The sequence below is a fragment of the Pristis pectinata genome, chromosome 13 (assembly GCF_009764475.1).
Source record: "Pristis pectinata isolate sPriPec2 chromosome 13, sPriPec2.1.pri, whole genome shotgun sequence".
NCBI lineage: Eukaryota > Metazoa > Chordata > Chondrichthyes > Rhinopristiformes > Pristidae > Pristis > Pristis pectinata.
Window position 1 is genome coordinate 29,679,731 of NC_067417.1, and position 27,737 is coordinate 29,707,467.

Consider the following 27,737-nt stretch of genomic DNA (forward strand, 5'->3'; position numbering starts at 1 on the left):
TGTACAGTTTAAAATTATAATGACTGCTTATTTTTATACCATCAATTACACATACTAGATTTAAAAATTTTAGAAGGAATTGTTGCCATTCAACAAGATTTTTTATTTGTTACATTTATACAAGGTATTTTGAGAGAAATATTTATTTCTTCGATACTGTACTTGCAGGCCTATCTCCATCTTGGTGTCAATAAAAAACTTAATTTGTCTGGAAGACCAAACAGACCCATTGGGTGCATTGGAACATCAAAGGTGTGTAATTATCTAAACATTAAACAGACAAATTATATCACTTGCTAGTTCAATTTAGTGATTAAACCCAGAAAGAGAAATGTACCAGAATGCAATATTTTAATGTAATTAGTTGACCTGAGGTAAAGATGAAAAATAGCTTAGTTACAATGCTTTATATTTTGATTTTACTTTTTTAGTCGAGCCCATTATTTCAGAATATTATTAATGAGATTGCACGACATAAGTGAATTAGTTAAATTTTTTATGTTTGGATGAATTTCAAAATACAATTTCAATTTGAAATAAATTTTAGGAGTCTGTTCTGTAAGTATGGTATAAGTTTATATTATAATCACTCATGATGTTTAATATCTTCATGTGTATTCATACCAAGATAATTTATGCTCTGGGTTAAATCTAATTCTAATCCATTCACAGAATGAAAGCATTCATATAATACAAATGCCATGAATTTATTAAATTTGCCTCATTCTACTCGTAAAAGTATTTTTTTAATCATTCATCTATGTCTTGAAATACAAATAACATTTAAATTATGTTTTATCCACAGCTTTATAGAATTCTAGGAAAAACAATTGTTTGCTATCCCATTGTTTTTGATTTGAGTGACTTTTACATGGCTCAAGACGTCATGCTGCTGATTGATGATATTAAGGTATTATGTTAGGGTCTGCAGACCATCTGAATTGTTGATGAGGGATAAACACCTTAAATATTGCTTCATCTAAAGTACAAACAACAAATGTATTAATTGATATGCAAACAGCTGATGGGGGAAATAAATGATGTTCATGTATACTTAATCCTGAAACAATTTTTTTTAATGGTTTTACTTCTGGAAAAAGAAAAAAGAAACATCAATGACATTAAGATTAGCTATGTTATTTTTCTGGGCTTTGCATGTTTATAAAATGTAACAATTGCATTGAAATTAATTCATACCTAAATTAAAGTCAGGAAAGCAATTCCTTCTGGAAGTTGGGTGAAGTCAGCAATAATTCATCTTGTAGATATAGACAAAATTATGAAATGTACACTGCCAAGAAAGTCAGTTTATTAATAATACCTTGCATTACTCTGTTGTATATTTTCTCTGTGAACCAGTTCTCACGTTATACTTACGGTGATTCAAGTGATTCATCAAATAGTAATTATGGAATATTTTGGTTTAACTTAATAAATCATGACAATTTTTGGGTAATTTTACATTTTTAGTATTGGTTGAGTTAGTTTAAATGTGGTCATTGTTTGAAGTGTGTTCTAGTGATCGTGTGTTTTATCTTGACATTGTTAATCATATATTTAATAGCATATTTAATTTGCAATAACTTGCATATTTCTCAAAATTGGAAAAGTTCACAATATCCCAGGTGATTAACAGCCAGTTTAGTCTGGGAATATATCAATTAATTTGGTACCAGTGATTCCTGTAATGCCTATAGGTAATGATTATAGGACTTTTAATATGCGTGGTGGGGAAAGCAGCAAGATCTAGTCAAGTATCCATGGTTAGTTTTAGATTTCTTAAATAGACAATAAAATGCATGGTTAGGGAGCATATAAATACCTCTAACTAGTTAGATTTCATCAATTGTATGTAGTGCTCAAATAATTTATTATGTTACAAACATTACTTCCAGTTATATTTACTTAGGTTAGGGAAGAAGAGGTTGCACTTTAGAGTATTGGGGGAAAATAAAAGTATCACGAACAGCTTGATTTAATTGATCACTTTTGTTGATAGCTTGTTTCTAGAGTTTTATGATTTCTGCTGGCTTGGTGTTCCACAGACGTCTAATTATGTGTTGTTGCTGTTCTAAAGAAACTATATAAAATCATGAGGTGCACAGATAAAGTGAATGCTTACTGTATAGTTTTTTGCCCAGGGAACAGAAGTCTAAAGCTGGAGGGCATAGGTTTAAGGTGAGAGGAGAAAGACCTGAGGGGCAAGTTTTTCACACAGAGGGTGGTGGGTATATGGAATGAGCTGCCAGAGGAAGCTATAGAGGTGGGTACAATTACAACATTTAAAAGAGATTTAGACAGGTACAAGGATAGAAAAGGTTTAGAGAGATACTGACCAAAGGCAGGCAAGTGGGACTAGCTCAGGTAGACAATTTGATCAGCCTGGACAAGTTGGACCAAGGATCTTGTTTCCGTGCTATATAACTCTGAGATGAAATTTGAGATAGTCACATAACACAGAGTTTTGCATCTTAAAAAAAACTCTACTGTGTGATCACATAGATCATATAGTGCTCACTATTCTTAAATGTGTGCATGTGTATATTTACACACACACACACACACACACACACACACCTCGCAATGTATCTAATCCTTGTAATATTTGTCAATTTGATCCCCAGAATTTACTACTGTTTATTAAGCAATATTGGAAAATGAATCGACGTCCTCTATTCCTCGTACTGATCCGTGAAGATAACATAAAGTAAGAGGTTCTTCAGTTAGGGTTACTTTTTGTCACAATTTCTTTGTCTATTAATTTAATATTCTGAAATTTGAATTGGTTAAATGCTTTTCTCATTTAGGGGAAGTCGACTCAATCCTATTTTGGACATGTTGGCAGCTTTTAAAAATGGCATCATTGGAGGAGTAAAAGTTCATGTCGATAGACTTCAGGTATGTGAAGGTCAAAATTTGAACTTTTTTATGGATTGTATATTAAATCATCATGAATAAAATCTGTGGATATCAGTAATGTACAAATGATGAATAATTAACTTAATTTGTTGAACCAAAACATCTGCCACATATTGTTTGTCAGAATGATACAAGATGAGAAACTAATACACTTAAACATTCTATCAAGGAACCTAGTTAGCCCAATTACTTTATTGGTCCTTAAGTGCTTAATGAATTTGTTAATTTATTTAGAGATTTGCTAAGTTATATATAATTTGTTGAGTAACTGTCTTTATGTTCTGGCCAGTATATATTCTGCAATCAACAGCATTTTAAAAAAAACTATTCCTTATTAGATTACTATCTGTGGCAACTTTCTGTGTGCAAGTTGACTTCTGTGTCTCCTACTTTACAACTATGTTTATAATTTCCGTAATGTACTTTGGGGCAATGGGAAGTTGTGAAATGCACTACATAAATCCAAGTGTTTCTTTCCTTTTGCTTAGTATTGCAGCTGTAAATGCTTTCTTAAGTGGTAACGTGCAGATAGAAATATGATAAATTGTCCTATCAGAATAATTTTCTATATTACAATGAAAAAAATGAACGTGTGCAATACAATTTTGACTTCCCTGCATTTTCCTCTAGGGAAATTCTGTAATTCTCATTGCTCCCTGAATCTAAAATATTGCCAGGCATGGGAAATTTTCTAGATAATCAGCTTTTACTTTGGTGCTAGTAGGATCAGATGATTTGTTTTACTACTTCATATCATAAAATGAATAGAGATGTAGAAAATGCTGAGCCTAGTAGAAATTGAAGGTCCATCCAGTTGTGTATAACAATAACATACATTTATAAAGTGTCTTTTATATGTCCCAAGACGCTTCACAGGACCGTTAACTGACTCCAGATCATGTAAGGAGATATTAGGACAGATAACAGGAAAACCTGGACTATGTCCTAGACTTTCAGAATATTTTTAAATTTATTTTTTGCATCAGTGTATCACAGGCAAGGCCAGCATTTATTGCCCATCCTTTGTCACCCTTGATGAGTGATGGTGAGCAGCCTTCTTGAACTGCTGAAGTCTATCTTGTGAAATACTTCCACAGAGCTGTTGGGAAGGGAATTTAAAAGAAAGTAGTGAGGGAGAGATGCTTAGAGAGAATATTCCAGAGTTTAGAGAGGATATTCCGGAGCCTAGACACATGAAGGCACAGACACTAATAGCAGAGAGGTTGAAATCAAGAAGGCAGAAATGGAAGTGCAAAGAGATCTCAATAGTTTGCATGGCTGGAGGAGGTTACCAGAATGGGGAGGGACATATCCTTGAAGAATCTGAAAGCAAAGATTATTATTTTAAAATCAAGGTTTTGTTGGTTCAAGAGCCAATGTTGGCCAGTAAGCACAATGGGTGAACAAGACTTTGTGTGAATTAGGGCATGGGCTGCAGGGTTTTGAGTGAGTTCAGGTTTATTGGAGAGTAAAATTCAGGAACATAGCCTGGAGAAAGTTGGAATAGTGATGTATGTCATAGATGAGGGCTTCAGCACTGATGAAATAAGGCAGGAGGAGGGTTGGACAATGTTACAAAGGTGGAACTGGGAAATAATGGAAGTAATTAGCAGGTCAAGATAAGTGAACCCATCGATGGAGTCAGTATCACAAAGAGGGCAAATGATACAGTTCAGTTTCTGACAGGGAGAGGTGGGGTTGATATCTATTGAACCGGTGGAGGCTGAAAAATATGGCTACGGTCTTAACTATATTTAGTTGGAAGTATGACATTGATCAAAAGATATCTCAGAAATAGTAGTAAGATGGTGGCCAGGTAGAACTGCATACTGTTGGCATAAATGTGCAGCTTGCTGATGAGAAATAAGGGAATCCCATAGATAAATCCCTAGAAAAACTCAGAAGTAATGGCAGGAAGAGAAGGTAATGTAAATGATACTCTGGCTACAACTGATTAGTTAAGAACGGAACCTGGCAAGGATGAGGATGTAAAAGGCTGCAGGTAAGTTGGGAAGTATAAGGAGGGATAGTTCATCATCACTGTAACTTTAATAAAGGTGGTTTTGGTGCCATAGTGTGGGCAGAAATTAAATTTAAAGGTTCAAACATGGAGTTGTGAGAGTGATTAACATGCATTTCAGAAGCTGTGATGTATTCAAGGACTTTGGAGAGGAACAGGTGATCGGCCTTGACAGCTCAAGATTTGGTTTGTTAAGGAGTGTGTTGATGACGACCAATCTAATGGGGAGTGGGATGGTACTCATTAGGGTTGATATTAATAGTATCAACTAACATAGGGCTAGGAAAGAAGTTGGTCAATAGTTTGAAATGAAAATACTGGAAACGCTCAGCACATCAGAGAGCATCTGTAAAGAGAGAACCGAATTAATGCTCCAGATTGGAGGCCCTTCATCAGAACTGTTGACCTGTAGCATTAACTCTTTCTTTCTCCCTTGCCTGACCTAATGAGCGTTACCACCATTTTCTGTTTTTATTTCAGATTTTCAGCCTCTTCAGTGTTTTTTTTCCACTTGGTCTATAGTAGTATAGGATCAAAAAGGCAGAAAATGGGACTTTGGGACAAGATAAGATGGGAGAGGGCATGTTAGGAAATAGGAAAGAAATTAGGAAAATAAGCAAAGGGAAAATTGTTTGGGGATGTTTGGCCTGGAGAGCTAGAGAAAGGATAAAGGTCACAGAAAGGATCGCCTCAGTCATTGTGACAAGGAAATTCTTCAGCTTCTTATATGTTGAAGGTGAGGATGTGAAATTAGTTTGCAGAATACTGAATGAAAAATTAGTGCATTGTACAATTGTATCTCCATTGTTACTTTCTTTTATTTATTATTCATTTAGATGTTTAAAGTCAGTGAAAGATTAGAGAGGATAAATGATTTGCTTAAATCATCCAGGCATAGCAGCCAATGGACTCTTCCTTTTCTCATAATTGAGAGGCCTCTGTTGCAGTACTGAAAGGAATTGTGCAATAAATATTCTGAGCGCCCACTGAAATGAGGATGTTCTATTGGTTGTAATTGCTTCATGATTGCACAAACTCATAACACTGATTAGATTAACGGTTAGCAGAGCTTCCACTAATTCTGAAATATGGAAGTAGAATAAGGTAATCTTTCTTCTTTAGATGTACCCTGTCATTCTGTAGATGTGTAAAGAGGATACAGAAGAGCTCCATAACTTAGCTATTATGATTATTGTTCCATGGCAGACTGCGGCGAGTTAATCAGCATGTGGGTCAACTCATTAACAAATAATTTTCCTGGTCAGTAATAGACCCCTTTAACATTGTTATAACAACCATTTATAACATTGATACATGGGATCCAAAGTTAAATGATCTATTGTCAAGGCTTCCCTTTCACTGGAGTCACAAAAAACGCAGTTGCTCATGTGATAATGGTTTAGTGCTTAAAGCAGAGTAATTATATACTGTATTAGAAATGTTGTGAGCTCTGTGCATGGATGGAGGTTTTCTCTTGTCACAGGTTTAACTGATATAGAGCTCAGTGGCTCTGAGTTGTGTCTAGAAGGGATGCTGGTTGTGAGAACAGTACAGATGCACTTCCCAGAGGTTTTTTTCATAACTCAATGTTCCATCTAATTGGTTTGAAAACTGTATTCATTGCAGAGGTTGGACCTTTAATTGGATCAATTGTTAGTCATTATGTTTCTAGCTAGCATTAATTCAAATAATTATATTAAGGGAATCTCATGATCAACCTTATTAGGAATGATTGTATTGGTTCTTTACTATAAACCAGACATTCATCTGGTGTAGTGCCTCCAGGACTGATTACTTAACACAACGGATTGAAATGGTAAAGAATGCTGAATGGCAGTAATTTATTCCTATGAGGCAATGCTGCTTACTTGAAATGTGGTGCCTATAACCTCAGATGCCATGAATCAAAGCTGATGTGGCTTTATGATCATTCTTTTAAAGAACCCTCTCAGCCAAAGTGCACAGTATGGGGATTTTAAGTGTAAGACATGAAAGAGACTGCAGATGCTGGAAATCTGGAGCAATGCACACAATATGCTGGAGGAACTCAGCAGGTCAGGCAGCATCTATGGAGGGAAATGAACAGTCAACCTCTTGGGCCGAGACCCTTCATCAGGACTGGAAAGGACGAGAGCAGAAGCCAGAGTTACAGGGGAGGGTGAGGAGCATGAGCTGACAGGTGATAGGTGAGTCCAGGTAGGAAGGTTAAGGTAGGTAGGTGGCTGAGGGGGGGTTAAAAGTGAATGATGAGAAGCTGGGAGGTGATAGGTGGAAGAGGCAAAGGGCTGAAGAAGAAGAAATCTGATAGGAGAGGACAGTAGACCATGGAATAAAGGGAAGGAGGTGGGCAGGTTGTGAGGGCAGGGGAGGGGAATAGAAGCCTCTTCTGCCCTCTTCCTTTCCAGTCGTGATGAAAGGTCTCAGCCCAGAACTTCAACGGTTCATTTTCCTCCATGGATGCTGCCCGACCTGCTGAGTTCCTCCAGCATTTTGTGTGTGTTTAAGTGCAAGACTTTCTTGGTTGCTTCCACCTATAAAGAATTTTGTTGGTATCAGGGCCACAATAATATGAGATCCATGACTGAAATTTTCCTACTGGTTATATGTAGCCTTTTGTCTCATGCATTGCTTCAGTTTGTTCGGTGTGCAATAGCTGTTGTAATTTAAAGGAATAGGCAAAAGCAAAGGCAACAAAAAGTTACCAGGAATAAAAATGTAGTGCTGAGGTTACACTCTGATTAGCCGTGATCATATTGAATAGTGGAATTGGCTCATGGGGCCAAGTGACCTACACCTGCTCCTGATTTGTAATTGATGTGTAGTCCCACAAGCAAGTACTGAGCTCTTCTGTTGGCTATGTTATGTAACTTTCAGCAGATGATTATAAAATATGAAGACCTTGTTGATGTGCACCATGGTGTGATTCTATACAATAGAATCAGTGAATTTCATTTTGAGTAAATCAGTGGCATTCACTATTGCTGTCCTGGTGGTGCCATGGCATTTATTGTAGCCACACTGAATTAGATTTGATAGGAAACAGAAGCCAATGAAATAAAAGGTAGCACTCCTCTCCTAAGGTTCATTCCTCAGGGGAACAGCCCCAAAATTTGTTTGGCAAAGATGATTCACTCAGAATGAAGGAGTCATGAGCTTCCAGGATAAAACTCTTCTCGGAGTCAACCACAACTTGGATGAGCCCCAAAAATTCGTGAAAAGCTCTGGGATTCCACAGTGTCACAAAACAGCAGTTCATCACTGCCTAAATTTTGGAGAGGCTGGCAATGCTAGGCAAATCCACATGTTGGGTCAGCTTCATCTTTGCTAAGGGAGAAATCAAAGAAGAATCCCTTCCTGGAGCAGAGAACATTAGTGGTCTTACTTTTTTGGTGAGCAGCAAACTGAGATGTGGCATGGGTCAGCAGTAGTGGCCTGATATAAACAGAGTCTGGAAAGTTGTGTGTGATAGTGTCCTTAACTTTTAAGGACAGAGCATTCCAGGTATGGGTGCTTGACTGGATGCCTGCCTGACTTTGAAGTGAGTATTTCAATACCTTGTCCTTCAGAGTCCCTAACTTTGCCTGAGGTACATGTGATACCTAGCCTGAAGTTTCCATTCAAAAAGCACAGCAGTAAAATCACCATGGAAGCACAAGAATTCCTGCAGATGCTGGAATCTAGAACAATAGACAAAAAAACTTTAAAATTTGGTTGGTTTATGACTGCCTAACCACAGTTATGCCACAGGCCAATATCATCTAATATCTACCACCAATACTCTAAAATGGTGCTGCATGAAGATTGCTATCATTAGGTATGTTTCCAGAGTGGCATCATACAGCCTAGAAACATTACAATCAGGTGTTGTGCTAGGTAAAAATGCTTCCAGGAAATTATGGTTTAAGATAAATCTGTTGTATTAGCTAGTCATAAATGGTAGTATAATATATAGTTTATTAAGTGTCGCATGGGAAATGTTTTGCGTTGAGCCAGCCCTCCTGTGCGAGTATATTTGGCACAGAAATGACAATTTTGTAAGACTTTCATCTATTCAGGATTTCAGCATCATCTATTCCAGTGAATTTTAAACTGTTAACTTTTCTGCATTGCTGCAATGCCCACAATATATGTAATAGAATTTATAAATAAATATCCCATTGTGCATTTTTGCAGCATTTATCTTTGATATGCCTTAATATGAATGAATTGATTTAATTTCCTTGCTAATTGTAACTAGATCGAGCTAGCATAATGTTCACAGCATAAAAATAGATTGATAATATTACATTGTTTTTCATTTAGCAAACTGTTCTTTTTATTTGTTTTGCAGACATTAATATCTGGAGCAATCATAGAACAGCTTGATTTCCTTCGGATAAGTGAAGAGGAAGAGTATGTTCCAACTAATGCTTTTAAAGATTTTCTTTTATTTTGTTTTGTCTTTCCTCAGCATGACTTACACAAGGACATTATTTTTTCAGAATTCCACAATTCATAGGTCTAGAGGAACTGGAATTCCCAAAGCATTCAAAAGTGAAGCGTAAGCCAAGTATAGCAGCTGGTACTGACCTAGTGGAACATATGGAGATAAATCTGAACGATTGGATGTTTTCCCCCACATCGGAAATTCTCCATAAACTATCTGTAAGAAAATGAGTAACATTAATACTGTAATTTTTTTATTGAAATGTATACTGTTCCCTCAATCATGCATCTCCTTTATACCATCGAGAATTGATGGACATGATGAGTTGCCGTGGAATATGAAAACAGATATAGCATCCTTTACCCTCCTTTAATTATTTATCCCAGCAATCATTAATTCTCCTATCACTTTGTAGTAGTTTGCTGTCTAACAGTCGTCTCATTTTAATTTATTATGTTAACAAAGATTGTGAAATACTATTAATGTCTTTCTTGCTTGCAGTTGCCCATAGATTTTGTTTGTAGTTTTGTTTTTAAATCTAGTGGTACTTTGTTCATTCATATAAACAATACAAAACTTAATGCTTATCAACAGGCTCCATTTGTATAATTTTCATCATGTTATAAAAAACAATGATTCATAGATAAAATAGACAATGAAAGGAGAAAAGTTGGAGAAGTTGAAGATATTTTCAAACAGACCGACTCTGGAACAGTTGAGTGGAAGAGAATGATGGCAGAGCAAATATATCTAGGGAAAATGTTGTAAAGTACGAGGCTGAAGTAGTTGAAGATACTGCAACCAAAAGTAGGAAGAGAATGAATCAAAAGGTGATAGGGATGTTCCTGAGGTAGGGGGAGGTAGAAACATGTATGTATGTTATATGTGCATGAGGATGTTGCAGCACGGGAATTTGTTGAGGAAAAGGAGCCAGGAAGAGCGGATAAGATGGGGCTATTCTGAATGAGCTACATTTTCTCCGATTTCAGTTTAGGAAACTGGTGAAGAGAACATTGGACTGGCAGAGGTTCAGCATTATAGTGGTGGAGTAGAGGCAGAGAATATTGTGAATTTGGATATTGTGCCAAGGGTCATATGGGAGTTAAACATGATAGAATTGATGTATAGCAGATGTTCATAGGTCAAGACAAACACTGGTGTTTTCTGGATAATTTGGCTGTTCTTGACAAGCCTAAAATTAACTGACATGATCAAGTACTGAGAGTCACCTCAATCACTGTAACAATTCAGACCTAAACGGCTTTTAAAGCTGAGAGATGTGAATTAATTAGTGAGTTGAATGAGGTAGACCTAAAAGTAATCTGTGAACTACTGAGTTTTTATGACAATCCAGCAGCATAGTAACTTTAATTTCCAGCTTTTGTTCAGTTGAGTGTGTATTTTCAACTGGTGTGCCAAGATTTGAACTTTCATTCTCTGCATTATTCATGCAACAATCTAACCACGACATCACTGTATCCCAGAAGAGAGGAAGTTAGATGTTTGAAAGAATATTGGGGAGGGAGCTGAGGCTGAGTGAATTCAGAGACATTGCAGAAAGGAAGGGAAAAGTAGCTACCTAGGGAAAAGAAATGATTTAAGGTGTCTTTGTCAGTGATTTTAAAAACCTCCATAGTTGACAAAGAGTTGCAAATGAGGGCAGTATTGAATGAACGAAAGTCTGGGCGAGTAGGGTTGAATACTGATTGCACAAATGACTGAAGAATAGAGAAAAACTGAAGTTGGATTATAAAATCTAACTGAAAAATCAAATTGCTGAGGATGAAGATTGAGTTAACACGAGACCATGTGAGAAGAAGGAAAGCCAAGGGAGTTGCCAATGGACAGGGGCGGTAGGAAATGATGCTTTTGGAAGGAAAATGAAATAGACTAGAGAAGCATTAAAGGTGAAGTGTCCATAAATGGAGGTGCCGAAGAAGAAAAAGGACGTAAATTGAAAAGGGAAACAAAAACTGCAGGTGTTGGAATCTGAAACAAAGGCAGAAAATACTGGAAATACAGAGTGGGTCAGACAGTATCTGCAGAGAGAGAGTGAGTTTACATCTCACACTGATGTCCTGTCAGGTCAAGGTTGTACCCCACAGTGAAAGCCATATCCCACCATAGGAGAGCTGTTGGAACGTACAGCTGGTATTACTGTCTCTTATCAAGAAGGCTGCAGCCATATCATCTGCCAGCAAATTTGTTAAAGCCAATAAGCCAATAATACTTCCAAGCTATTTGGTTGCTATTTATCTATGTTCTCAATTATTGGAGCAGACTTCATTAGAAGATCTATTTTAGCCTAGCATTCAAGCATCAATGTGGGATTCAGCACTTATAACTATTGAGTCTTTTAGCTGCCTTTCTTCATGCCAGTCTTTAGTACCATTCTGGGATATGTTACAGTTGCTAAGGAAGAATCAGCATTAAAGACCATGAATAAAAGTGATAAACTCACATCATTCAGAAGATAGCAGGATTTCAATAAATGACGAGGTATCTGTGCTAATATCGATGCACAAATAATCTCAGTGTTATTGTTACCATACAATTTAAATGTTACATTGTTATTGCTGCAGACAATGTGCAATCTGTCTTAATGTGCTGAAACAAATGTAGGATATTGTGTTCATTCTTTTTTTGGTTTGATTTTTGCAACTCTCAGTTGATACAAATATCCTAGTTTTTTTAAGGTGTGTTGCAGGTAATACTCCTGATTAAAATAATTATTTAAAATGTAGTATTTCAGTTGATTTTATTTATAAACTCCTAAATATTTTTTTAATTTGTTTAATTCATTTTTCATGTTTTTAAATTGAAAAGCCATTATAGTTTTAACCAATGGCAAGAAGAATTTTAATGGATATGTTCAAGCCCATGCACACCTCCCTTCTACATCATTCAAGGTCCTACCATTGCTCAGGGCCTGGCCATTGAGCTTCAGGACTGCCTCCACCAGCAGGTTTAACCTTTCAGACCAGGAACAAGCAACGATATGGTAAAACATAACCAACAATATGGAAAAAATAGGACATCAGTTTTCTATCTTAACAATGTTTTAACATGATGTATCTGACTTTGCATTATTTAAATGTACAGATTTGTATCTCTTCTCTTGTGCTGTGAGTGAACTGTCAATATATACTTCCAAGAAAATATGCTAATGTAGGCATTAATGTACATAACCTATAGTGATGTAATTCCATTCAGACCCTGGATTGAAAAATTAAATGTAAACTCCACTGTTGAAAATTTTTTAAAAATATTAATGTAAAATTATATTTTACAACACTGTATTACTCAAAGTGTTGCAGTGTTTCAGCTAAGTTTTACTGTGCTTATTTAGGAATCCACCAACCTTGCCACCCAAGCTATGCTCTTGAGTATTTTGCTGAAGCGAGAAGGACCTAATTTCATAACTGGAGAAGGTGAGTTGTCCAGAAGTAACAATATTAGTTTCCTTACTTCATGTACTTGTATGGTTTGCAGTACAAATTTTCACTCTGTTGAATTTCTTTCACTGACAGTCCAAATATTAATCCTAAACTGCATGAAAAAAATGTTTGCAAGGGACCGATTATCTATTTGGTGCAGGGTTTATTTGGAGTGGGAGCAATCTGAGACTATTGGGAAGGAACTCATGATTTGGCAGCAAGCAGCTGAGCATATCAGGGGAAAAATGTGCAGTGACATCAAGAACTACAGAAATTTTTTGTAAGTTAAAAGCAGGTCTGCAGACTTAATAATGAAGCAATGCAGTTGTTTTAAATTGCATAGTAGTCAGGATTTGAAAATAATTCCAGCGTTTTCTGTTAACAGTTGAAAATATTTTACGGCACTTTATAATGTTATTTCAGTTTCAATGACCTTGCATATTGTGAAGAGAACTAGTTCTGTGATAGGGAAACACCACATCAGCAGTCTTCCATGGGAAATAATTTCCAGCTGATATCCTGTCTTTGCCTGCAGTGTGAGAAGCAAACATCAAATCAATAGAAATGCTTTATTTGGTAGAGCATTTAACATTGTTTAGATGGTATGTTATTTTATTGAACTTTGAGAAACATGTTACATTGAGACCTTTTGATACATTTATTATCAAATAAATGTAAGATTTTATTCAGCTTCATATAAATAAAACACCAAATTTTAGCCTGATTGCAAAAGGCTTAACAGCTCGTGTACAGATTTCTGTACTGATTTATTTGCTGTTGTTTGAGGAAACATATGCCTGTGCAAACAATTGGAATACAATATTTCCTTGAAGAAATCTGGATAATATTGCATCCATTTGTCATCTGTGCAACACAGGATTGTAGCAAACTCCACGTGACTAGAATCCCTTTGAAAAGCACCATCAGCTATTATATACGTTGGAGCAAATCTCCCCCTAATTTTTTCCCCAAGCTACACTGAGTCACAATCTTGCTTATCCTGATTTAAAGCCCCAGTTCTGCACAATTTTTTTAAGTGCTCTTTCATCATTCCCTTGGATTTATGTGGTGCTTTTTAAAATAAAAAAAAAACAGCCCCTAGGTACTCAGGAATTTAGAAATAAATGGATACTGTATCACTGTAAGAGAGTTAAGAGAGGAAACTAAAAGCTTTGTTAGAAATAGATTTCAAAGTTGCTTTTAGTAGATGTAAACAAATGAAGGCAGATGTTTTAAGCATCTTTCTGCTAATGGAGGATCAGTGGGGATGCAAAGAAGCCATAATCAGATACATCCTGATGATTCAAAAACTGAACATTTTTCTGATATTCTGCTCTTGCAGAAGTTCATAACCTCCAGGATTAGCAATGACCTTATTTTTGCTCATCTGTTTACTGATTAACTGAAATTTCAAGCTCCCCATGACATCAAGAAATGGCTGAAAGCACTGGATACACAAACACTACAGACCCGGACAACGTCCTTCTTGTTGTCATGAAGACGTGCACCAGAACTAACCAAGCTGTTCCAATACATTCACAAAAAAGGGAAAAATTGCCCTCTTATATTGTGTCTATAAAAAGATAAATATTACTCTCTATCATCAGAAAATTGATAGGAAGTGTTGTCAACAGTGCTTTTCAAATGGTATCTACTCTCCAATAACCCATGCACTGATACTAAGTTTGGTTTTCTCAGGACCACTCAACTCCAGACCTCATTACAGCTTTCGTTCAAACGTGAACAAAAGAACTGAATACCAAATATGAGAGAGTGACTCCCTCGACCTCAAGGCAGCACTTAACCAAGTGTGGCCTCTGGTCACTCTGGTGAAACAAAGTTGATGAGAAATCAAAAAGAAAATGCTGGAGCAACTATATAGGTCAGGCAGAATCTAAGGAGAGAGTAACAGAATTAACAGAGCTAGAAATTATAATGAGGGATCATCAGCTAACAATATTAACACCATTCCTTTCCCCATAGATGCTGCCCAGCTAAGTATTTTCAGCACTTTGTGTTTGTTTTCAGATTTTCTACATCTGCGGTATTTTTTTGTTTTGAAGTCAAAGGGAACCAAGGGGTTGTGGGGGGGGGGGGGGGGGGGGGGGGGGAAACGTTTCATTATGCGAGTTACGATTTCAGCCAAAGTATGATGGTTATGATTGTTGGAGGTCAGTCATCCAATTTCAGGATCTAATTGCAGGTGATCCTAAAGATATTGCCCAAGGGTCAACCATCTTCAGATGTTTTATAATGATCTTCCATCAATCATAATGTCAAAAATGGTATTGTTTGCTGATGATTGCACAGCATTCAATTCCTTCTCAGCTCCTCAATAAATGAAGCACAATGCTGGCATGCAGCAAGGCTAGAAACAACATCCAGATGAGGACTGAAAAGTGGCAAGTAACATTTACACAAACAAGTACCATTTACACAAACAAGTACCAGGCCATCACTATTTCCATCTACCCTTGACATTTAGCAAGGTTACCTTTCCTGAGCCCCTCACCATCAACATCATCAGGGAGAATCACCACTGACTAAATACTCAACTGGATGAATCACTGTGTCTACATTAGGTGGTCAGAGGATGGGTATCCAGCAGCAACTGAAGCACCTCCTGACAGTCCAAATACTTTCCATTAAACAACATACATATGTAGAGTGGCTGCATGAGCAGGGTAGGTCACTGGAATTGCTGCAGTTAGTGACTCATCCCCTGACTCCCCAGAGTCTTTACCATCCACAAGGCATGAGTCAGGAGTTGGATGGAATACTTTCCATTTTCTGGAATGATTTTTTTGCATTGACTATAGTTGTTCAAGATGTGGAACATCTTGAGGGCTATTGGGGACAGACATTTAATTCTGATCCAGTAAATGTTTTTTTAAAAAAATCACGGTAGTGTTTGGTGATCCATTGACAACACTTGAAAGAAGCACTGAAAGTAGTAAGGTAGAGAATGTACTCTGGGTGGTGGACTTCAGTGTCCATCGCCAAGGGCAGCTAGGTGGCACTATCACTGACTGAGTTGCTCAAGCCTTGAATGGTTTTGGCTGCATCCAGTAATGAGTGAGCCAACATGATGGATAAACATACCTGACCTCTTTCTTATCAGTCTCCTATTCTGTATGCATCCTCACATGGCTTTAAAGGTAAAAGTGACTACCACATAATTCTGGGAAAAAATGTCCTATCTCCCTACTGAGCACATCCTTCATTGTACTGTGTGACACTGAAGTTGTCCTAAGTGGGATGATTTGGAACAGATCTGGCAGCCCAATACTGGACATCCATGATAATTAGCAGCATCAGAAGTGTACACGATCACATTCCATAATCTCATAGTCTAACAACATACAGAGAAGCAAGTACTAAAGACTTGCACTCCAGAACTGGCTATGCCTATAGCTAAGTTGTTCCGATACTGGCATTGATCCAACAATGTGAAAAATTGCCCAGATTTGTCCTGTTTGAAAGATGCAGGACAAATCCAATCAAAGTAATTACCACTGAATGTGTCTACTCTCAATCATTAGTAGAAGTTATGGTCAACAATACGATCAAATGTCACTTACTTTCCAGTAACTTGCTCACCAAAGACCAGTCTGGGTTTTGTCAGGACCACTTGGAAATAGACCTAATCACAGCCTTGGTTCAAACATGGACCAAAGAGCTGAATTCCAGAGGAGAGGTGAAATTAACATTAAGACAACATTTGACTGAATATCATCACCCAAAACATTAATTCCAGCTTCCACCATTGCACAGTGGCTGCAGTGAGTACCATTTAAAAAAAGTGCAATTACATGGCTAATCTATGCTGACAGCAACTCCTAAACCCACAGACTTTACCCTCAAGGTGGGCAAGGGCAAAGATGAATGGAATCACTAACACCTAAATTTTCCATCCAAGTTGCACACCATCCTAAATTGGAAATGCATTGCACTTCCTCCTCCTTGCTGAGTTTAAATCCTGGAATGCCCTATTCGATAGCATTGTGGGAACACCTTCACCAAAAGGGCTGCAGCAATTTAAGGAGGTGGCTCACCAACACATTCTCCAAAGTAGTTAGGGAAGGGCAGTAAATGATGGCTTTGCCGGTGATGCACAGATCCCAAAAATATGAACAATTTTTTAAACTTGTCTTAGGTAACGTAGCAAAATTCATATTTATAAATAATAAAGGGTACACTTGTTAAATCAGAATATATATAGAGTGTTGAGCTATGCGCGCGCGCGCACACACACACACACACACACACACACACACACACACAGTGTGTGTGGCTCAACACAAGTTTATATAATGCCGTTAGATCCTTATCAATGAAAGCTTTGATCCACACCACTGAAACCTCCACTTCTGTTTCCATGGGTTTGTTAAAATACAAAGGAGCATTGGGAGAGAAAATCACCTTGTGATAGTCAACACAGAACTAGTCTCCTTGCAGGATCACATGTAAATTATTTTAGATTAATTGAATTTTATGTTTAAAAGAAAATCCTTTCCACATTAACACAGCTGATTACAGATACTAAATAAAAATGTTTTGCCATTTAGGATTTAATAATATTGTTCTGTCAGTCTAAATTTCTCATTGCTTGTTACTTACAAGCAATGCTAGTGTGGTTCTCTTGGTTTATATGGCCATAATACGTTTCTGATATTGATGAAGCCTTGGCCCAGAAAATGTTCAACAGGTCCACCCCAATAAATGGCATCAACTGGACTGCCTTACTTTCTCATCAGATTTCATTTTTGAGCTGGGAGTTGATGATGGTTTTGTAGCTTTGGCAGAACATCTAGGTCTTCATGAATATCATAAACAATGGTCTTTTTCCTTAACCAATTATGATTTGGAGTATTGTTTACAGTATTTAGAGTATTGTGTGCAGTTCAGATCTCAACTGTACAGGAAGGATGTTTGATGCTTTGTAGAAAGTGCTGTAGACGTTCACGAGGATGTTGACTAGTTTGGAGAGTATTAGCCATAAAGAGAGGTTGACCAAACTTGGTTTGTTTTTTCTGGAGCTTTGTGATGATGAGCGACCTAATGGAAGTATATAAGATTAAGAGGGGCATAGATAGGGTAGGTAGAGTCTTTTTCCCTGTGTGGAAATGTCAAATACTAGAGGGCATAAGTTTAATATGAAAGGGGGAAAGTTAAAAGGAGATTTACAAGGCAAGTTTTTTTACACAGAGAGTGGTAGGTGCCTGGAACGCGCTGCCATGGAATATGATAGCAATATTTAAGAGGTATTTAGACAGGCAGGGAATAAAAGGATACAGACTATTTGCAAGCTGATGGGATTAGTTAGATTGGCATCATGGTCAGTGTAGACATAATGGGCTGAAGGTCCTGTTCCTGTGCTACACTTCTCTATGTTCGTTGTTCTATGATTAAAGATAGGGAAAGAAACAGAGGAATAGCAAAGAAGGAAGTAGGACAAATTAGAAACTGATTGATTGGACAGAATGTCATAACAGATTTTGGGGAAAAAAAAGACAGGAATGAAAAGAAAGAAAATTAAAATTGATGAAATTCCCCAAGGAAAACCAAGATTTTGCAGGTTTGTTGCTCCTTTTGTGGACTTCACTGATCAAAAGAGGTGCGTGAGGAGATTCGTGTGGAGTTCCAGACTCACCAGCTGTCAGCACTGTCAGTGTTACTCAAAGTGAATGTCACAAACAATCGGGACATGTTTTAAAAATTCTTTTTGTAGCTAAAACACAGACCCAATTAAAAATAAACCACTGAAATTCCCAACAACCAATACCTCCCATTTATTTTAATGGCACAGCTGTTTTGGGAATCCTGCAGAAGTTTAAAGTGTTCTGTTGACATGAGGACTTCCCCAGTGCAAGTCCAGCAGTAGCACAGGCATGGGAACTGAAGATTTGGCTAATTTTTAACTGGCACAGCAATTCCAGAGTGACACCTGAACTCTGTATTTCATGTCCTGGTCATTTAATTCCAGATCAGTTCCTGAAACATTGAAACTGAATGATAAATTACGGTAGATTTCATTGGTTCATAGATTTTATTGATGTAATGTTTCTGCTTTTTCTAATGTCCTATCAAAAACTCTGTTTCATTTACAGGTATGGTTATCGATCGTTTGGAAAAAATTTATCAACGATCAGGCAGCAGAAAACACTGGTCTGTATGGCACTACATACTTATGCAGATTGTTACATGTCTATGTCTTCCATATGAGATATTTAGGACAAATAGCTTGCCATATTACTGGAATCACACACACACTACCACAGACTTATGTGCATTAAATGTACTAAAAAATGTTTTGATTCGACATCAATTCCCATTTATTTTTCCAATATTCTTTTGCAGTCTTCCTTGTCAAATTCTTATCCATCAGACTTTTAAATGTTGTTATAGTTTCCATCACTATACCATCTTGTATAAAGCAATTTGGTGAGCAAATAGTTTTTTAATGTAAATATGTGTGTAAATAGTTTTTTTTCTATCATTTCCCCTTTATTTTACTCATGATAATTCTGCACCTGTGCATCAGTCCTCCACTCTACCATCATCAGTCCAGTTACTGCTATGACAGCAGTTTAAAACTTTGTTATTCACTCTCACAAAATTTTTAATAATCTTGCAAATTGCTGGGCCCTACCTATGGTGGTCTACTCAAAACTCCACAGAATATCATAACTGTAATCTAACAAATCTTATGCAAATTTGCTTTTATTTGTTCCTGTGTAAAATCTATGAATTATACTTTTTTTTAATCACTTTTGACCAGGTCCACTTTTTGAAAACTTTTGTGCACCTATGCCACTAAATTCCTTTATTCCCTACACATTTATTCTTATTGAATAGGAAACCTATCCAGAATGCAATCACTAGTTGGTCTCCATATGAAGTTTGGTGCTTAATTCTGGGTACTGAACTTTTAGAAGAATGTCAAGACTTGAGAGAGAATGGAGAGGAGATTTTATCAGAAACTTTAGTTATCTGGCAAGACAGGAGAACTTGGCTTTATTCTCCTTAGCCCATCAATTGATAAGGGGAGATTTAATGTCATATTAAATTTGATTGTTTAAATCCTGAAGCATTTTGATCGAGTTAGAAACCTAAGATTGCTTGCAGTGACAGAATGGTCAGAAACCAAAGGTCACAGATTTAAGATAACAGGCGAAAGTACCATAGATGAGATGAACTTCTTTTAATCCAGTAAGTTGTTGTGATATGAAGGGATGCTGTTTCACTCACAAGCCTGAATTTGTTTCAGCAAAGTAAAGAAGGGCATCAGCCATTAGACTTTCCGTTGACTGGCTAATCATGATATGTGGTGAGAAAGGTTTTGAAATTGCACAGTAAGGTAAACCAGTCATCGAGAAACTGTGAACAAAGCAAGAATTGCAGTTATTAGCATAAACAGTGAGAAGTAACTGCAGGTTTGAATGCATGCTCTCAATATCAAATCCAGTAGTAAAAGAGGAATAAAGAGAGAAAAGGAGATAGTGGATTGAAATTGCAAAAAATGGGACATAATGGAAAAATAACAATGAGATTAATATTAAATGTAATACTTCTTAAAATCGACAAAAGAAATAAAGCCTCAGGTAATGCTTTCCCACTTGGAGTAGTGTGCTTTCAGTGCGGAAAAATTTTGTAGAATTGTCATATTATGCTATTAAAAGATTATATCAATTGTAATGGACAAGACTGAACTTTAAGAGGCAATGTAGTTTGACTTTACTGTGCCAATACAACTTCATGCAAATCAGTGCACTTCAGTGGTGGACAGACTGTGAGATGATGACCTTGAAATAGTAGAGTTGTGCATCATCGCATAACAATTTTAAATCTCTGTGTTTAACTGCTTATCTGCTATATTTAAACAGTATCCACACACAAAAGCAAATTTCATTAGTTGCCATAATTTTTGACATCAAATTGATCTAATAACTTTTAAAAGATGTTAGATAAATACATGAAAAAAAGTAAGATTTGGGTGGCTATGTGTAAAGAGTATGAGTTTGAGAATATATTGTTTGAATATAACTGTTTCAAAGAGCTGGCACTGGCTCAATGGACTGAATGGCTTCAGTCCGTGCATATCATTTAGTGGTTGTACCATACCAAGAGCTGCCTCTCTTCCCAGAAATGAGGTCCAATTATAACTTCCATCTTTACCTTTGCAGTTTCTTTAACAGTAGAATAACATTCCTAAACCTCCAGTCCTTTACTGCAGTTTCCATTTCCAGAAATTGTTGGAAACTGTCTGAGCCAAGTGGTTTTGATAAGCTTGCTTCTAGTTACTTTTGGATCCAATCTACAATTTCTCCTGTAAGAATGTAATAAGCAGAATTGATAGAGGGAAAGCTGTAGAATTAATGTATTGTGAATTCCAGAAGGCATTTAACAAGGTGCACAAAAGGCTAGTGCAGAAGGTAAGACAGTTGGATTAGAATGGATTGAAGGCTGGTGAAACATAGAAGCCAGAGAGTTGGAATAAACAGGTCTTTTTAGGCTGGAAGAATGTGATTAGTATCGTGCCCCAAGAATCAGTTATAGGCCCTCAATTATTTACTATTAATGAACAGGAAGAGGAGGCATAGTGTGAGGTGTCCAAGTTTGCTGATGACACAAAAATAGGTGGGTAATCACATTGCAATGAGGACACTTGAACTCTGGAGCAAGATATAGATAAGTTGAGTGAAGGGCAAAACTTGGCAAATGTGCCTTAATGTGGAAAAGAGTGAAGTCATCCATTAATATGAGGAATTTAAAGGTGACTATCTTCTAAATGGAGAAAGATTAAAGAGGGATTGAGGTTTCTTGTGCAGAATCATTAAAAGTTAGCAGGCAGGTGCAGCAAGTGGTCAGAAAGGCAATTGGCCTTTACGGTGAGAAGATTGGAGTTTCAAAATAGGGAACTATTGTTACAAGTGCACAAGGTAGTTTGCACAGTTTTGGTTCCATTATTTAAGAAAGGATATACTAGCATTGGAAGCAGTCTAGAAGTGATTCACTAGGCTCATTAGTGAGATGAGAGGGTTGTCCTTTCATGAACAGCTAAAGAAATTGGATCTATATTCTTTGGAGTTTAGAAGAATGATGAAACATATAAGTTCCTGAGGGGCAAGACAAGATCTTCCCACTAGTGGAAGAAACTCAAATACGGAGGTGTAGTTATAAAATAAGGGGGGGGGAGTCATTTAAAACTGGAGCATTAGTACTTCTCGCAGAAAATCTCTGGAATTCTCTACCCAAAAGAGTGATATAAGCTAGATCTTTGAAGTAATTAAAGAGGAGGTGGATACATTTTTGAAAAATGAGGGAACTGGGGACTATGGAGAGCTGGCACAGAAGAGATGTGGCCTGAGGCAGAACAGCAACATTTTTACTTAGAACATAGAACAGTACAGCAGAGGAACAGGCCCTTTGGCCCACGATGTTGTGCCAAACTAATTAAGCTAATGACAACTAATCCCTCATGGTCCATATCCCTCTATTCTCTGCATATTCGTGTGCCAATCTAAGATACTCTTAAATACATCTATCGTACCTGCCTCCACTACTGCCACAGGCAGCACACACACAGCACCCACCACTCTCTGTGTTTAAAAAAAACACTGCCTAGCACATCTTTGAACTTTCCCCTTTTCACCTTAAATACACACTCTCTAGTATTAGACATTTTGGCCTTGGGAAAACAATACCAGCTGTCTATCTATGCCTTTCATAATTTTAAACTTCTATCAGGTCTCCACTCAGCCTCCGCCGCTCCAGAGAAAACAACCCAAGTTTGTCCACCTTATAGCACCTGCCCTGTAATCTGGGCAGCATCCTGGTAAACCTTTCCTGCACCCTCTCCAAAGCCTCCACATCCTTCCTATAATGGGGCAACCAGAATTGAATATAATCCCCCAGATGTGGCCTAATTAGAGTTTTATAAAGCTGCAACGTAACTTCCTGACTCTTGAAATCAGTGCCTCGACTAATAAAGGCAAGTGCGCATATGCCTTTACTACCCTGTCAACTTGTGTAACCACTTTCAGGGAGCTATGGACTTGAACCCCAAAATCTCTCTGTATATCAAAGCTGTTAAGGGTCCTGCCATTCACTGTGTTCTCTGTACATTTGAACTCCTTAAGTGCAACACCTCACACTTGCCTGAATTAAACATCTGCTATTTCTCCACCCATATCTGCAACTGAACTATGAAATACTGCATCCTTTGGCAATCTTCTACACTATCCACAACACAACCAATCTTTGTCGTCTGCAAACTTACAAACCCACCCATCCACATTTTCATCCAAGTCATTTATATATATCACAAACAGCAGAGATCCCAGTACAGATCCCTGCAGAATACCACTAATCACAGAATAAGACCGATCGACCACTACCTTCTGTCTTCTATGGGTAAGCCAATGCTGAATCCAAACAGCTAAGTCACCATGGATCCCATGCATCTTAATCTGCTGGATGAGCCGACCACGAGGGACTTTGATAAGTGCCTTACTAAAATCCATGTAGACGACACCTTCTTTAATCACCTTTGTCACCTTGTCAAAATTCAGTCATTAGTAAGACATGACCTGCCCCGCACAAAGCCATGCTGACTGTCCCTAATTAGACCACGGTTTTCCAAATGCTCATAAATCCTATCCCTAAGAATCCTCTCCAATATCTTCCCTATCACTAACATGAGACTCACCTGTTATAATTTCCGGGATTATCCCTGTTTCCTGTCTTATACTTTATATTATCTCTTTTTTTACTGTATTACCTCAAAATTATGTGAGGATATTAAAACAAAAATTAATTCATTCTTTGCTTCTCTCATAGTTTTGGTATTTGTCAGTTTTCATTTCTATGAACTCTCCATTAATTATCACATGCTCTAACCTCTCTATTCATTGATCTCCTTCATATGACATATCCTTTTATCATCAGAATGGTTTTAATTTATGCTATTACCATTTCTCAATTACTTCTTTCCTACTGCTTTCATTTCAATGAATCCTTGAACTGCTGTTGCTCTTTAAAACGTTTAAATTTTGTTCTTTATATTGTATTTAAGTTGTTTTATTTAAAACTTATTGTGTTTAGATAATGATTACTGGATTGGCTACCACGAGTTACTGCTATAACAGTTTAAGATTCTACACTAAAGTCATAATTTTATTAACAAGGACCTCAATGATCTTTCTGTTGTTAATTAAAATCCCATGTATTGTTTGGGGTATTAACTGCTCCTGGATCAACTTTGATGAAATTGAGGGGTCCCTCCAGTGTAATACAAAAGAGAGGTTTTAATATTTATTTGTAATTGCTAATGTGTTTAGCAGTACTTTGTGATTTATTGTCCTCTTTACGAATATTACTTTATTGTATATGACAGAATGTAATAGTTGCTAAACTGAAATAGGTAGAAATTTATAAATGTAATCTTTACATAGTAATATGTTTATAGATCTGATAACATTTCCTCCAATACCCATGTCCTTGTATAATAATTGTGCAATATATTTAGGTTGGCTGTACGTTACAGTGCTGCATTTTTAGAGCTGATTGCTGCCTCTATAGCCCCAAATATTACCTCACTGCTGGTACATGGGAAGCAGGTAATTAGGACAGCATATGCGAGATTTGGTGCCATTGTCAGTCTGTATTAGTATCACCCAAATTTATTTAATGGATGTCTTGCACTGCATAATTTGGCTCCAGTGCTTTTCTACAACCACCAGCGGAAATGTATACTCTAATTACTAACAGCTTCTTACTACTTTTGTGCTAGATTTTGAGCCTGCATGGGATTAATTTAACTGTATGGCTAGCTTTGCTTTTGCCGGGAAACAACATTTTTCTATTTAATAATATTTCTTAATTTTAATGAGTATACATCCAATTGTGGTTCTCATATATACTTGTCTTGCAAAAATTTTAGCTGTGAGTGTGCATCATTCTTTGCCAATGCCTTGTTGCATTCATTCATATCATGACATCTCTTGCTTTTTTGCATTGTACAATGGAAGTCTCATGATATATAGGTTGGCATTTTTGACACATATAATAAGTCTTTTAAAGTTATTGTTTTATGTGTTTCAACTGACATGATTTAAACACTTTGGAATTTCATTTTCTATGAGTATTATTTCAGAAAAGTGATAGACGATGTTGAGATTTAGTTTTATATCTGTGGTGATGCCAGGTAAAATATATATTTGTGTTAAAATATTGTGATGCAGGAAATTTGAATTAAAAACAAAGAATTATGCAAATAATGTGGTCAGGCAGCATCTCTGGAGAAGGAAATACAAATGACACTTTATGCCAATGTTCGTTCTTCAGAACTGGATAAAGTAATAAATGCAACGTGTTTTAAGTGGCAGGGAAAAGTTTGGGGTTGGGTGGAGAGAAAGAAATGAGAGGATAGATCTGTGATTGGGTGGAAGGTGGGAGAGATTAAACAAAGGGATGATGGTGGAAACCAAAAAAATATGGTAACGGGACAAAAAGTTCTGAAGACTGGTCTATAGCAAGTGTCTGAAGTTACAAAACATGGTGTTATATCTGGAAGACTGATATTTGTCTGATCATGAGATGAAGTGCTTTTATTTGAGCTTATGCTAACCTTTATTGAAACAATGAAGGGCAAAAAAAGAGAGGGAAGAGTCAGAGTTGGATGGACAATTAAAGTGATGGGGAATCAGAAACTCAGGGTAACCTTTGTAGACTAAGTGGGAGTGTTCCACAAACCAATCACCCAGTCTGTTTTCGGTTTCCACATTGCCAGCCAAGCTCCTCATAATTCTATACATCTCAGTCAAGATTCCTGCGAATCCCTCTGTTCCAAAGAAAAAGCCACAGCCTAATCAATCATTCCTCATGGTTAGAATTTACCAGGCCTGGAAAGATCTTTGTAAATCTCTTTTATATCCTTTCCAGTTCAGTTGTATCTTTCCTGTGACCAGAACTCCAGGCAGTACTTTGGCTGTTAACTTGTGTTGAACACATTTCTAGCATGACTTCCCTGCTCTTATATTCTGTGCCTTGGCTAATGAAGGAAAGCATCCCATGTGCCTTTTTATGTATCTCATTGACCTGTCTGACTTGGATGTGGGTGTACAAGGTAAAATGTCCAAATTTAGAGGCAACACAAAACTTGTGAGTTGATAAATTTTAGAGCAAATAGTAATGGACTGGAAGAAGACATGGGTAGGTTGGCTGAATGGCAGGCAAGTGACAGACGAAATTTAATACAAAGAGTGTGAATTGATATACTCTGGCAACAAGAATAAAGTGGAGTAATAAAGTTTAAATGTACAGTCCTAAAGGGTGACCTGGAACAGATGGATCTACGTTTCTATACGCGTAAATCCTAATGGGTGGCATGTTGAGTAAATAATTAATCAAGTATGTGGGACATATAGTACAAAAGCAAAGACATTATGTTGAAGCTGTATAAAACACTGCTAAGGCCGCAATTGGAGTATTGCGCCCCATTCTGGTCAACTAACTATAGGAAGGATGTGAAGATCCTGAAAAGAGTGCTGAAAGATTTACTCAGATGTTTTCAGCCACAAGTTTGGACTGGAGAACTCTGATTGTGCTCTTTGGAGCAAAGAGGGGTAATTTCACAGATCATGGTTGGCTTAGATGTGATAAATAGAGGTCAGCTGTTTCTGTTAGCAAATAATTTAAGAACCAGAAGGCAAAGGGTAGAAAGGGGGTGTGAGGAAAATATTATAGCAGCAATGTTATGATCTGGAATTCAATGTTCATCGGAGTAGTAGGAACAATCAATAAGTACCTTCCAAAGGGAATTCGACAGGCACTTGCGAAAGAATAATTTGCAGGACTCTGGGGGGAGGGGAGAAAGCAAGGAATGGAACTGATGAAATTACTTTACTCGCAGCCCACATAAACTCGAAGGTGGGGGGGGGGGGGGGGGGGGGGGGGGGGGGAGGGAGGGCAAAAGGCCTCCTTTTTTGCTGTTGTAATTCAATGAGTCTAGATTTTTTTCACTTACCTGTACACAGAACAGTTCACTATTTTTAACCTTTCTCGTTCTCTTGATTTTTTTTAATGTGTGATTTCAATTTTCATTCTTTAATCTTGATGTTGTTGCCTCCTCCCATTTATGGGCTTTCTTCTCCTTGCACGACGGGTATCAAATGTACATCTCGTGAAAACCACTCCATACGTAGTCTTGTGTATGGAATACTGTTTACTGTTCCAAGTATCATAGGCACTACTGATTGCTATATAACTTTAAAAAGGGAAATCAAGTCATAAAAGAAACTTCATCAAATAAATTCTGCATAATTAGAATGAATTAGAGGGTGGAAATGTGAACGATCAAGGATATGTAGATATTCTTCGACATTTGATTGAGCTTCCTGACAGGCCTCCTACAAATTTGGGAACATTTATAATACATACACATTGAAGTTGCATTCCACAGTAATACTGTGTGATATTAAAAAGGAGCAACTATCAAGGAGGAGCTGAGGTTACTGGCAGTATTGTCAAGCAGTTTATCCATTGTAGCATATCCTTGCCATGAAATGTGGGTCATGAGCTAATTTTAACTACTAGTGCGGATTTATGGGACTGATTTGCCAAGCTGAAAGCTGTTAAGGCTTAACTTTCTTTTAACCCTTAAAGGGCTACCACTTTTCAAATACAAAAATGTTTTTTTGTTTGTCATTCTCAATTGAAAAATTTCCGTACAGCTCTACCAGTGTTGTTGATATTTTCTCTTTCCAATTGGTGAAAAAATATCCTGTTTCAAAAAAAAAATCAGTCCCTAGTAAGTTGGGTTTATGCATGGGGTAGCTAGCATACTGTTTCCAATGCTGCAGCTGGGCTCCTGGACAGTGTAGTAAAAGTTTTCATTTGAGGAGGGAAGACATGTTACCAAGCTTATCATGCT

The 27,737-nt window shown here is 37.1% G+C and overlaps 1 protein-coding gene across 1 annotated transcript in view; it reads left to right on the plus strand.

Annotated features, from left to right (window-relative positions):
- phkb (phosphorylase kinase, beta) overlaps positions 1 to 27,737 on the plus strand; it is a 195,110-nt gene that overhangs the window by 137,807 nt on the left and 29,566 nt on the right. The window contains 8 exon segments of the mRNA XM_052028086.1: positions 169 to 252; positions 806 to 910; positions 2,625 to 2,707; positions 2,808 to 2,898; positions 9,270 to 9,331; positions 9,421 to 9,583; positions 12,715 to 12,796; positions 18,913 to 18,970. Coding sequence (XP_051884046.1) covers positions 169 to 252; positions 806 to 910; positions 2,625 to 2,707; positions 2,808 to 2,898; positions 9,270 to 9,331; positions 9,421 to 9,583; positions 12,715 to 12,796; positions 18,913 to 18,970 — 728 coding nt within the window.